Here is a 13983-nt window from a genome sequence, read left to right as displayed (position 1 = left end):
GTCAGAAAAAATACGGAGACAGAATAAACATACGTAAGTACATTGAAGTACATGTATACATACAAGACTCCATTCTCAAGATATTTTGAAGTACCGTAATTTTCGGACTATAAGTCGCGGTTTTTTTTCATAGTTTGGGTGGGGGGGCGACTTATACTCAGGAGCGATTTATATACATATATATGGGGTTTTTTCACTTTTTTGGGCATTTTATGGCTGGTGCGACTTATACTCCGGTGCGACTTATAGTCCGAAAATTACGGTACATGCAAATCATTGACAGTAAAGTAAAAAATATACATTGTCTCTCAGTGTATAAGAGGCTTGAAATAAATAAAAAAATAGACTCCCAAAATGGAGTTGACAAACATGAATCAATAGAAGTATGGGTCAAGTGGCAGCAGCAGCAGACTAGGAATAAAAGAACACAAATGTTTAGATTAAATATGTGAAGATCACAAGATAGAATTGTGAAGTGACCTTACCTTGAGTTTGTCCATCATTCTTTTGTTCAAGCCACAGCCCATGACCCGCAGAAATTTGGGTGTGGGAGGCTTGGGTCCAAAAAGTGCCAAACCTTTCTTCTTTTCCTCATCTGCTTTGGCTGCTGCAGGACCCTTGGCTTTCATTAATTTCCTATACACACACACACATGGATATACGTATATTTAAGGTCAAGAAATACAATGGTAAACAGGACACCGTGCTTTTGTCTCACCTTCCCTTTCGGGCCAGGACTTTCTGAGACTCCGGGTAGTGTACCAGGATATCAAACAAATCCTTTTTCTCTAAAACAAAGAGATTAGCGAATCCGTACGCTTTGACATTTGCTGTCCGTCTGTTGCCTCCATCTTTGGATGACTGCAGCAGACTGTGTGAATAAATCAATACGTATAAAGTTAGATATCTAAAGAAAAAAAATATTTTTTTATTTTTAAAATTTATACTTTGTATATCGTTATATATATTATATATAATATAAAATATATAAAATAAAATATTAAATAAATAGATAAATGAATAATATTAATATTATAATATACTAATATCATATATTTTATATATATTATAAAGAATATGTGACCTGATCTCTCCAAAGACGCAGCCAGCCTTAAGTGTGACAAAGACGATACTGTTGTCAGGTCCTCCCACCACCTGCACCGCTCCGCTCTTGATGATGTACATCTCTTTACCGATGTCACCCTGCAAAACGATGACCATCAGATCATTCCACAAAATGAACTGTGGAGCAAAGCAATCTGTAAAAATATTCCAAACATACTTTCTTGACAACAAAATCTCCAGGCAAATAGATGATCGACTTGAGTCTCAGTAACATGTCCACTAACATCTGCTGGTCACAGCCCTGAGGAAAAATATGCAAGTCAGAAAAATGACCGATTCTGTGTTTTACAAAAACTGAATCCACCTTAAAAAGATCAATCTTTTGGAAAGTGGTCAGATTGATGTCCACAGCGATGGCCGTTCTCATCACCAAAGGCATCTTATCCAGCAGCTCAGACTCATCTTGAAGCATCAGGAGCAAAATTAGAATCGTTTGTGTCTCTCTTTTTGAAATTTATTTTTAAAAAAATGACATCACACCTACCCAGCATTCCCTGAGCATCCCAGGTGTACGTATACCAAGTGCGGACACGGTTCTGGACCAAGGAGGGGATGCGGTTAGTGACCATGTAGGCCACAGTGCTGTCCATGGACGAGCGGAAGTAAGTCTGTCCTGCTGTGGCTGCACCAATAACATCTCTCATCTAAAGCAAAGAGAACAATTAGATTGAAACTTTTTTTTTTTTGCGGCAGCCGGGAACCATTGAGCCACATTTGAGTGATAGCTGTCAGGGAAGTAATGGGACTAACCAAGTGTCACGATTGGTTCATCTTCGTCTATCGCTACTCTAATGAGGTGCAATAACGAGGCGACGACAGGACGAGATCATTTCTACTGGATGTCCACGCTACGCCTTTCTATTTTACCTGTCCGATCAGACTGGAGAACACAAAGACGCCCGTGAAAAAGTTTGTCATCTGAAACGTTATCTCAAAGACGGTGTGGGGTTCATTTAGACCCCCGATGTTGATCAGACTGCGGACAGCGTAGTAGTAACAACGCAGGTACCTGCGGAGAAGGTGTAAAAGGACCTGACAGTCAATAGTGGACTGGTTCTTTGAATGGCATCATGCACATGCTCCATCCATTGCTGTAGTTTGGACTCCTTACTTAATAGTTTGAAAAAAAGTGTCATGGGGTTTGGACCAGGCCCAACCGTATTTGGGCAAGTGGCTTTGTCGGGACTAAAAAATAAAGAAAAGAAATAACAATACAAGGCCTGTCAGAAAGGTTCCAGGATTGTATGGATGTGGCTTTTGTGATGGCAGTCCCGGAACTTTTCTGACATGCGTTTTAGAATGCCAATAAAAAAAGATTGAAAAGATTCCAATAAATAATCTACCTGTCCAAGAATGACGGACATAAACAATGCCCCAAAAAGGTAATTTGTCATCTGAAACATCATTCCAAACATGGTGTCAGGAAAAGGCAACTCGGCGATCATCAGCAAGGATTTCTCCGCATAGAAGAAGCAGGCCAGGTAACTGCAGCCATAGCAGCAAACACAACATACATTTAGAATTTTTTTGGGGGGGGCTTAATTACCATTTGAAAGCACAAATTAATTATTATTTCCATGCACAAATGTTCCAAATTGTTTTTCTGACCAACAATAGAAACAATCTGATGTGTGAAATACTTACGCACTTCCCAGTCCGGAGTAGACCCACTTGGTTTGACCGATGCCCTGGTAGTCGGATGCTACGTAGTACAAGCAAGCGTTGATGTGGAGTATGAAGAGGAGATAGCCGATGGTGCGAATAACTCTAAAGTAAAGAAGGTAGCTTTTGTTGCATCCATCAATCTACGCTTGAGTCTTCCGACGTACCTCCAGATGTAAGCCTTTGCCATGATACTTTCCAGGCGGTCGCTGAATTCGAAAAATGTATCCACCTAGGAATTATTTTTGAAAAGTCAATGACAGCAGAGATTGAGTAGCAGAAATACTCAAATGGAAATAGTCACCTTCAACAAACGGTTGGCTCTGAAAATGGATTTGAAACCAAATTGGAAGTAGAGTAGGTCAAAGGGCAACACTGACACGATGTCGGCCTATTCAGATCATTGAGAGGACACCCGTTTCTTTATGTTAATAAAATAAAATAAAATAAAATAAAAGCATACCATAAACCTCTCAGTTTCTCTGTAATTCTTCTTTGCCATCTTTCCATCTTTCTGGGAAAAAAGAAATTCATTCCAACAAGAACATGGTGGGGTTTTTTTTTTCTGGGTGGTAAATTGCCAACTCACAATGATATCGCCCGCTTTGACAAACTGTTTGCGGGACTGGAAGATGATGCTGTCCATCAGGTAGATGCAGTCAGCCAGCAGGTCCATGGCCAACCAGCAAGGGATGGCCCAGTCGGTGTGGTAGGGGAAACAGAGACGGGCGGTGACGAACCAGGCGTTGTAGTTGAAGGCAAGAGTCACCAAGCTCAACCAGGCAATGTAGCGACGATCTACAGAGGAGGAACGTAATTGAAAGTCTGGCTTTTTGTTTTTGACTCAAAAGTTATGTTCACCTGTAAAAGGATCAATGGTGCTTCCAAGAACCGGGTCCATGCACTCCTCGAAGGGCTTCAGAAAGACATCCACATAAGCCCACATTTTCTCCTTCAAGACAGTCCTGAAGTCTTTCTTGTCTTCTTTCTCTTTTGCCTCCAATTTCTTTCTCTCCTCCTCTTCCTTCTTTTTTTGCTCATTCTCTTTCTTCTTCTTCTCCTGCTCTTCCTTCTTTTTCTTCTCCGCCTCCCCCTTTTTTATCCGCTCCTCCTCTGCTTGCCTTTTCCTCTCTTCCACGAGTTGAGCGTAGTGGCCCTTGCGCAAGAGCGGCGCTGAAACCATCAATTTATAAAATGGCATACATCAGAATGACTTTTTGGAGACATCTGAGGCAAAGCTGATGAAAAAAAATTCTACTCACTGACAGGGGGGCTGATCTCTGGTGATGAAGCATATTGATCAGTCACTTTCTCCTTGTAGATTTGAAGTCTCTCCCTCAAACGCTTCACTATGGAGCGGAGCTGCTCATCTGAATACCGATTGATGACGACTGGCGGAGGGCTGGCTTCCTCTTTTCTGAATGGAATGAGGAATGATTTCAAACACATCTACTCATTCATTTTTAATCATTCAATACGCTACAACAACAAGGAGGTCATCCCGATCCATGTCATCTAATTAAAATTGAACAACAGGTCCATTCAGTGTTTAAAAGTGCAAGGATCAGCTACATCTGTCTTTACCTGTCACCCGTTTGGTTTATATCGCTGGGCCAGAAGCGGCCACGGTGAGCTTCTTAAATCACAAAAGCTGAAAAGCTTTTAATCTACTTTGGCTTCATTCGCTCAGTAATACGCGTGCTGCTCACCGTGCATCGAGATCTCATCGCTAAGGTCGCTCTATGTTCCTCCCTGTCATCTTGCCCGGGAATCTGATTACTTAACTACACTGTAAGTGATTAATTTGATACTGTTTTGTTTCGTCATCAATACGGCAGGAGTGACGTGTGCAATTGGCCAGAGGAACGGAATAGCCACTGTTGTAAAATAGGCTACATTGTTCTGCATAATATTCCCATGTGGAAATAAAATATTGGAGAAGAAATCAATACGTGCTGAAATGAGGTGTTGATTGCGGTACAACTCAAAAGGGTGAAAATTTAATTTTTTACCCCTCTGCTCCAATTTGATCGGGGTTCGCTGGAGGTACGGCAGGAGGCGGAGCTGGCGCAGGATCTGGAATTGAATTATTGAATTCATTTATATTATAAGCAGTAGGCCGGGGGAGTCATTTATATAAATATGACCAATCGATGATGACTTTGCATGACCTTTTAAATGACTTGTATCATATTTAAACATATATTTTCAAAATTGAAAACAAGTACAATATATAAATCAAACTTAATTTCAAATAAAAAAGACTTACCCTGAGGTTTGTTCACATTTTCCTTTGCAGGAGGTTCTTTGTCCTACAAGACAAAATGAGATGATAAATTTTAAATGACAGATATATCAAATATGTATGGCAGAATGAAAAGGCTCTTGGTAGAATTTGATATTGGAATTAACTGTCCGAATGATGACTGCAAACTCCACCTGGAATAGCAAACATACAGCCAAACCACAACAATGCAACAATAAAAAAACATTCAATATGTACAATGCGTTTCTTGTATTGGATTTCATTCAGTTGGCAAAATTCAAAGAACATTAAGCCCATTTTTATTTTTATTTTTTTTTACCTTGCTTGCAGCTGCAGTTGGAGGAGGAGCAGGAGTCGGTGCTGAAACTGGAGCAGGGTCAGGAGCTCCTCCGCTAGCTGGTGGCTGTGGGCCACCAACACCTCCCTTTAATTTAGCAAACATATCGACGCACCTAAAGGAGCATCTGCCTTTATCTTTTTCTTTTTCCCCACCAAATGAACCGATTGCCGTGCTGCTGCCGCTTTTGGCATCACTAATACTCTTGCAGCGAGAGAGTAGCCCCCGTCACCAGCACAAGTGACATCTAAGCCCATCACCATCTCATACAAGAGGATTATGGGTGACCACTAAAGCTCACACGGGCCACTCAAAGAATGCGTGCACACAAAGTGGATTAGCTCAAACGTAGAAACAATGAGTCATAAATTGAAGACATCATATTTGACTGTTTAATCACTGCTCTGTATGAATTATAAAATACATGTTAGGAAGAAAGACAACACCATCTGGTCGGGCTCTTCACACTTAGTCACTGCTGACACTTAGTCACTGCTGCACTAATGTTAGCATAAACAGATTTTTTTTCTCTGTTCTTACCCGCCCGAAGCAAAAATGAATTATTACGGAGTTGCTTGATGATTCTGACTCATTCTCTCAGTTGTGTGTATTTCTTGTCCTCTTGTAGTTAGAGACTAATACATTTCATGAGACTGTGACTTGAATATTTTTTTTTTAGTTTTGTGTTGTCTATTTGCCACACTAACACAGTGCCATTGGGATGCTGTTGGGACACGATTGGAGCTGTGTGGGCTTGGCGTGATGTACCTCACGGACCATTAAGTTGTCGCGGGCGTAGTGGATGGGATTGTGAGAGGAGTGAGAAGAATACAGATGCACTTTTTTGCCGTCTTACCGCTGTCTAGTGACGCAAGGAGATATGTAGGTCATTAGATCCGACCTTTCTCCTCTGTTTAATTTAGTTAGGCCTTGACTGTCAGACATCGGGCCTGAAAATGCTGAAATTTGATTCCTTGACTATACTCAGACTGTAAGCCACAATCTCTGAATTAAGTTAAAATGCTCTTTTATTTTTGTGCATGCATATATCTGTGCCACCAGATGGGGGCAGAAAATGTCTTCAGAACTCTTCTCCTTTCTATTCCTGTACTTTATCCACAAGAGATAATGGAACTCTTACGCCTACAATTAGCCAGATGTTAAGATGTACTTTCTGCTTCTGGCAAGTTGAAATAGAAAATAAGCTCGCTCGACTTCGGAACATTCAAACATCTGATGCAAACTTGACTCAAATTATTGTCAGTCTCCGAAGTGGCTGACGTTGTTAATTCTTTGTTTTTGTATCGCATGTAAGTGCTGCTGGTGTGTGTGTGTGTGTGCTTCATGGCGTATTTGTGTGAGTCACATGTTGTTGAGGTGTATCATGGGGATTCATGGCAGGCCGGCTGGTGTATGAACACATCTGAGTGAGCCCTGCCTATTAAAAGTGACAGTGGCATGCTTGCTACTGTCACAACATTGGCTGCTGCTAGCTCAGGTTAGGTTACTGATAGTACACATCACTTTACTCCTCTTGGCATATTCACCGTCTCGAGGTATAAAATAACACGTCTAAGTTAGCAATGGAAAATGTCACACGTTCAAGCCCGCCAGCCGCCATTTGTCGGCAGGTCACCTCATTACGACAAGTTCCATCTGACAAAGGTCAAACTGTTTTTGGAAACTATTACGGGCTGGCTCAATATAATTCGGGAATTAGCTGCACTGGCACAGACCGCTACGATGAGATGGATCTTTAATGATCTTGGCCCTGAAGAAATAACCCAAACTCAAATTCCAAAAAAGCTATGCCCGATAAAAATACAGCAGGTGGGGAAAAAAAAAACAGAGAATAAACTTTTCCATCAGCGCATATGAACGCATGGCTGCCGGTGTGTGAACAAGAGGAGCGTGAAGGTCAACAGAAGGTGTGTCCTTCATCTCATCTTGTGCAACCCTCAACAGATGGAGACATTGATCCTATCTTCCTTGCATTCTGGCCTCAGGCTGCTTCTGCTCTGAATAAAAAACTCAAGAAATCTTCACATCTAGGCTATTCCGTCATTGGTGTAGAATATAGGACAGCATTTAATTATGCCAGGTATGCTGTCTCGTGGTGAAATGCTAAAACCACGTTTTAACGATTAACAGGCGTTGAAATCACCACTGACTTTATTTAGCAGTCTTTTCCACTTATTAGCTTTTCACTTTCAGAGCAATTCACATGCACATTTCCTGTGCTTTGTTTCCGTGGAAGCGCCAAACAGGAATTGCATACTTTGTATAGTCCTACTGGGACGCTTGGTGGAAAAACTGATTTATTCTTCGCAAGCACCGTTTTATGATTTTACACTTGCCGAAGCATCAATGTATTTATCAGCAGCCGCTACTGGAAGGAGAGCAGTCGATAGACAGCATCATGTTAAAGTGGATTGGAAAATGGGATACTCGAGCTATTCCGGCTTCTTGTCTGTGTTTGTCTAGCGAACGAGACGCCGTGATCGATAGTCTGCGAGTCTCGAGGCATGGGTGAATTTGACTGGGATGAAAAGCCAGATGGACAAATCTGAGGATATTCAACTTTGTTTGACTTGGATCAATTTAGATTATTAGCATTTAAATGTGTCATGCACTGGATGACAGCCGACTAAACTGTCATAACTAAAACGATTGGCTCTAAATTAGAATAGAAAGCACAACTCCCTGCAGAGTTTCAGTTTTCCTCAATAAACTTTCCAGGGTTTTCCCAGAAACCCGAGCGCTACTTGGCTTAAGCATATTGGAGTATTTGGTAAATATACAAAGAGGAGTTGCCAGAAATCCGGGTGGGTCTGACACCTTATGTCATGTGAAAGTGATTTAATCATCCGTCTTCTTGATTGATGAAACAAACCAAGGAGCTGCAGCATATTTACATGACCTGAATTCCAACCTGAGTGGAAAGTCATGACAGAATCCCCTCAAATAATGAGACGTTATTTCTCACTTAAAAAAAGAAAAAGAAGTCACATTTGGCCTTCATGATCATCAAACCTTTTCCTCTCTCACATCCTCAGGAAGGATAAGTGGAAATCCTTCCCATCTTACAGTCACGCTAGACATAGTGTGTACAATTTATTATTTACTGTATGAACAATTTTGGCTTTCTGGGTTAGCGAGTCATTTGAGGACTTTGCAGAAGGCCAAAGGAGTTTGTAGCTTATTCATTACAAATGCATGAAGTCCTCACTCCACAATTGCCTATGGAGTTCCTCCAGTCTTCTAATGAAACACAAACGAGACTGAGAGCTCCCCGGAGGATTAAAAATTACACGGTGCATCCGAGTTCACTTTTTGAAAAACCCGGTTTAAAATAATAGTTGAGAAACAGGAGCTTGTGGAAATAAGCATTGCTGGATGGGTTTTGTTGTTGATTTTTAAGGACCTCTCCAGGTTGGCTACATAAAGAAAATTATTTTAAAGATTTTTTTTTCAGGATTTCAACTATTGGCTTGTCCCAAATTTGATCTTATTTGACCACTTCTAAGACAAATATCCAAAGGTTTCTGTGGTGTTTCCACTCGATTACGTCTCTGCCCTTGTTGTGCTGTACAAAGCGTCAACGTGTCAGTAAAAGACAACATCAGACTTAAATCATTTAAGGCCTGTGGAGGACATTGGCGCTCCCCTTGAAACGTTTGCCTCCCTTTAGTCCACACAATGCATTATGTGGTGACAGAGGCGTCGTGGGCCACGCTCAGCTGTCCGTGATGGATGGCCCTTCCCGCTCCACAGAGGCCTCAGTGATTGGCTTGTGCTGATAAAGCGCCAAATGGCTTCAGTAGGACTTTCATTCCAACACAATTCCCTAAAGACACAGCCAGGAAGCAACTTTGGACATATACTTACAGCGGTGGAATTTAGATTTTAGCGAAAGCCATTTTCTCCAGTAGTGACCTTTGACCGAATGAATGGGACATTTTGGATACCGTATTTTCCGCACTGTAAGGCGCACCAATTTTCTCAAAAGCCGACAGTGCGCCTTATAATCCGGTGCACCTTATATATGGACCAATATTGAGCCACTACAGCAGGCGTGTCCAAATATATGGACTTATATATGGACAAAGTTTTAAAATGGGCCATTCATTGAAGGTGCGCCTAATAATCCGGTGCGCCTTATATATGGACAAAGTTTTAAAATGGGCCATTCGTTGAAGGTGCGCCTAATAATCAGGTGCGCCTTATATATGGACAAAGTTTTAAAATGGGCCATTCGTTGAAGGTGCGCCTTATAATCCGGTGCGCCTTATAGTGCGGAAAATGCGGAACATATGTGAACGTGAGATAAAGTTTGTGATTTGTATTTTTGTGCCTGTTGTCAAATCAAAAGTATTTCAGAAGAAAAATGTTGTGATGGCAATACCAGAATGGGAGGGGGGAAAAAAAAAAGTTGAGGCTATTATTGTTGTAATAAAAGTGTCCATGGTTGAAAGGCCTTTCTGTGCTGTTATCACACAATAACGTTCAGTGACATTTTTTTTTTGGATCTAATCCCATTTTTTCTAAAGCCCGCCAAGTATAACCCCTTGCCCCCAACTTTCAGCCAGATAAATGCACTCAACTGTACATCAGCGAGGATAGATTTAGGGGGCAGTGGTGTGTGGGAGGGAGGGGGGCCTTGGGGGGGGTCTATCATCTGTTCATTCATCAAGAACAGGATTGTCGTTTTTAGACATCATAGCCTCTGTTATGCTTCAAATGAAACTCAACGGCCAGAGAGTCACTTCTCGATTTTTTATTTTTTTTTATTTAATGTGAACATGCTTGAAGAGCAGGATGTGTGGAGGTGGAAGCAGCATCACGACTGATCACCATTTGGCAAAACATTAGCCACACCTACACAGCCATTTGGGACATCCAAATGTTTTTGGACATATTTTTTGTTTTATCATCCATAGACATGCAGAACTTACTATCTCCATGTCCTTCCATTACACTTGCTCCTCCTTTTCTAAACACACACACACATGCACAGAGTTGCATGCACTCCCTGCACCCCCTCCCAAATTAATCTGCCCCACTGCTTCCAACATTCTTTTTTCTGTTAGCTCAGCTCCTCAGTGTGCATGTGTGTGTGTTTGAGACCATGCACCCAAAAATCCTTGACACTGCAGAATAATTTAAGTCCTTTCTTTTCACACAGAGATAAACTTTTCCACCAGATAATAATAACAAATATACGCTCGGATTAGTGGAATTCATTATGAGTATTATCGCGAGGGGGGAAAAGCAAATGACAAAGATTGTATGCTTTCCAAGTGTTTGTATTAAAAATTGCAGTTAAAAGCCCATTCTGTGAAGGCTCTGCAGTGGCTGCGGCTTTACAGACTGCAAATTTACAAAAGCACCAAACAAATCTGAGAAGCAGAAAAACAAACATGCATGAATCAACCAAGTCAGACAAGGTTGACTATACCTCCACTAGCTTTTTACTTGCTATTCTTTGTGATGTTTACAGGTCAGTAAGTACATTCCGGCTCTTTGACTTTTACCCCCCACCCCCCCTAAAAATAAATAAATAAATAAATATATCACCAAGAGTCTCCCAGTGGGTTGCATGGTGGAGCTTTTCCATGACTGATGTGTCTGACCTATTCAGCAAGCAGGCACGCCACATAGGCAAACTAATCATTATTACAGCTCACACGCATTTCTACATACCGGACATAGAAATGCAAGAACCTCACCATGCCAGTGAAATTGAATTTTTCCAGCTCCAAACTCATACACTTGCCATCTATTATTTATTTTATTTACCAAAGCCATTTGAATGCATGGAGTGGGCGGTTGTTTCTGTGTGTCCAGCAGTTTTAGCTTCAGGGATGCAAAGCTAACAGAAAAGTGTTTTGCGTGCTTATGTTGGGATTTGGGTTGTATGCAGAATGAACCTTTTTCATATTTGGATTGGATCCAGTTATGTAGACACGGTATGTAATGTAGGACTAGTTTGAGAATAGTGGCATACAAATAATAGGTTATTTTTCTAACAAGAAAAAATGCCTGATTCGCATGATGGACGAAAGTTTTATGTATTTGATGAAGGTCGTGTTATTAAATCCCCCGGTGATTATGTTTAGTCACAAAGTAGCTGCATTATGACTCACTCCTTGCTCGTCTCCACTGTGGATGTGACTGGAGGGGGGCAGCCCAGTCTTAAAGCCAAAATGACATTGAAATGAGATATTTCATTTCAAATATTGTATCATAATTTTACTGATCATTTTAAATGAGCTGTTCAATAATAAAATGAATTATATGGGAAGCCAATCATATTAGTGCATGAAGTACAAATAAGTCCAATTAAAATATAACAGGGATAAAAATAAACAATAAAACAGTGACAAAAGGTCACTACGTCGTTTGTGTAACCTTCACACTTGAAATTTATTGTAACTTCTTTTGTGCAAGGAAACTGAGAAGGGGATTGAAAAAAATGAAATTGCAAAGATTCAGCGATGGACCAATAGAAGGTGTGATAACAAACAGACAAGGGGAAGGTCGATTTTGGCTCTTATCTGCACCCGAGGCTGACAGGTGACTGACACCACTGCTGCAAACACACACAACGCACACCCACACCCACACCCAGAGTGAATGATGGCACTAACTATTTTAATGGTGCTTTCTAATTTGTTTGCAGCAATCCAGGTTCTTCATCCATGAAGGGAAAACGTACTCTGTGTGTGTGTGTTGTGTGTGTTTAATGGCATGTTTCACCTCAGGATGTCCCCCACCGGCACAAAATAAACTACCTTAGAAGGACCCAGCCAATGCCGGGTCCTTCTGAGGACAACTGCATATGGAAAACGTAACAGGAAACGGAACGTTGGCCGTATTATCGGAATACTGTCATCATGTCCATTTATATTTTCCTCATAATAACTCTTCTTTGAAATACCCATTGCAAACTGTGTGAGCCACCCGCCCCCATAGGGTCCGATCAATTCATATTATATAATCACAGAGCTGATCAATTCACCATGTCTCCGAGCTGCCTTAATCCCGTGACGCCAGACGTACTTTGCCAATCTCCATCATTTCTCTCGGTGCCTCGGCAGCAGGCCGATGCCTTCAGGGGAACGCGGTATTGTGTGGTGGCTGCAGTAGCATCGTTCCCAGTCAGCTATCAGCGGTTCAACAGCCGTCTGGCGTGGATACATTGATGTAATGTGATACATCCTCTCCGGGACTGAATTAATTTCCTCCACAAGCCTGTGTGTTGTTGGCATTTGGCATCGCCTGAGGATACTCAGCTGTCGTTTTGCTTTCTTCTACTCACATGCAACAGGTCACTTTATGAGATGGACACACTAAAGCACTATTGGGCTTGTTATGCGCAATAAAGAGTCAAAGTTGGCAGATGTAGTCTTTTTTTAGTTCTTTGTTAAGTTGGAGAAAATAATTATTAGTTATTCGCCATTGACACGTGACCTCAGCTGACTGTACACGATAGTCAGTCTTTAAATTATCGACGGACGATGAGGCCAGGGCGTAGTCGACCTTATTATTATTAATCATATTCAATTATTATAGCTGTCTGAAGAAACCATTTTTCTAAAAATGTCATTAATCTAAAATTAAATATTAAGAGGGAATCATTTAAATATAGGTTTGGAGGCCAGTCCGGAAACTTGATGTTAGCTAGCCTGATTATTTTTTTTTCATCAGGATAACACTGATGACGAAACGGACGGGAAATGCGTAAGTGCCAAAAAAGCAGGTGTAAATAGTCTGTGAGGTCATGTTACACTCGGGAAATGTCATGGTAATTAACGAGATGACAGTGTGGCGCCCCCACGGAAACATCGCTGATTAAGTGTGATGAAAGGCAGAAAACTTTCTGTGTGTTCTCAAAAAATATATACGCTACCACTACGATCTTTGACCTGTATTCAAACATTAATTATCAGGAGCGGTCTTGGTTTGAAATCTGCAAACACAAAAATACATGCATACTACATTTAAAATAATTTCTGCAATAATTGATTATTAATAAGTAGTGATTAACAAATGGTGTTAACATAATATGGAGAAATTTAGGATCGATGACATCACAACGTTTTGTCCTTTCAGTGCCCTCAGAATTGGGTTACACAAGGAGTCTTACTTCCTATTAGCGCTAAATCGCTGACCTTTCAAGTAGCACCACTACTAATATTATGATAATACAGGCTTTGGTGGAGAAAACTTAAACGCTCTCTTCAAATAATTTCGCCCCCGCCAGCGCTTACATCATCATTCACCTACTCCTCAATTGCTCGGCTTTTTTGTTTTCAGTTGTGGGCGCAGCGCCGCTGTCACGGAACAGCTTGTGAGGCCCACATGGCCATGGGAGTGGACGGATTGCTGAGTGGATAAAATAGAATACAAAATAAATCCACTAAGTCATCTTGAGCTTTGGTGTATGGGGCAGCCCTGCCTGAGGGCATTCAATGACTCAGTGGTGGTAAAAACCAAAAAAACAGTCCTGTTCCATTCCTATAGAATTATATATTCAAGTGCCCCCCTGTCAGTCATTATTGTGTGTTTGTACTTATTTGCGCATGTAATG

The 13983-nt window shown here is 41.2% G+C and overlaps 1 protein-coding gene across 1 annotated transcript; it reads right to left on the bottom strand.

Annotated features, from left to right (window-relative positions):
* Positions 1-271: 271 nt before the first annotated feature.
* Positions 272-5525, bottom strand: LOC119139409 (cyclic nucleotide-gated cation channel beta-3-like). The gene is made up of 18 exons (XM_037280025.1): positions 5373-5525; positions 5057-5099; positions 4800-4863; positions 4050-4204; positions 3649-3960; positions 3377-3585; positions 3251-3301; positions 3092-3178; positions 2955-3019; positions 2770-2892; positions 1993-2134; positions 1610-1769; positions 1430-1527; positions 1283-1366; positions 1085-1203; positions 719-871; positions 486-636; positions 272-411 (listed from the first exon to the last, which is right to left on the bottom strand). The coding sequence occupies exons 1-18, from the start codon at positions 5493-5495 to the stop codon at positions 391-393; spliced, it is 2160 nt and encodes a 719-aa protein (XP_037135920.1). The 5' UTR covers positions 5496-5525; the 3' UTR covers positions 272-390.
* Positions 5526-13983: the final 8458 nt, after the last annotated feature.

The sequence above is a fragment of the Syngnathus acus genome, chromosome 20 (genome assembly GCF_901709675.1).
Source record: "Syngnathus acus chromosome 20, fSynAcu1.2, whole genome shotgun sequence".
NCBI classification, from domain to species: Eukaryota; Metazoa; Chordata; class Actinopteri; order Syngnathiformes; family Syngnathidae; genus Syngnathus; species Syngnathus acus.
The sequence above is the reverse complement of the archived record's forward strand: the minus strand, read 5'-3'. Positions and strand labels throughout refer to the sequence as shown.

Bases quoted from the DNA above. Each gene is read 5' to 3' on its own strand.
- LOC119139409 (XM_037280025.1), bottom strand. From the start codon at position 5,495: ATGTTTGCTAAATTAAAGGGAGGTGTTGGTGGCCCACAGCCACCAGCT. The intron at 2,135-2,769 runs GTAAGTATTTCA...CCTTCTCCGCAG, and splicing joins TACTCCGGACTGGGAAGTGC to GTACCTGCGTTGTTACTACT. The intron at 1,204-1,282 runs GTATGTTTGGAA...ATCGTTTTGCAG, and splicing joins GAGATTTTGTTGTCAAGAAA to GGTGACATCGGTAAAGAGAT.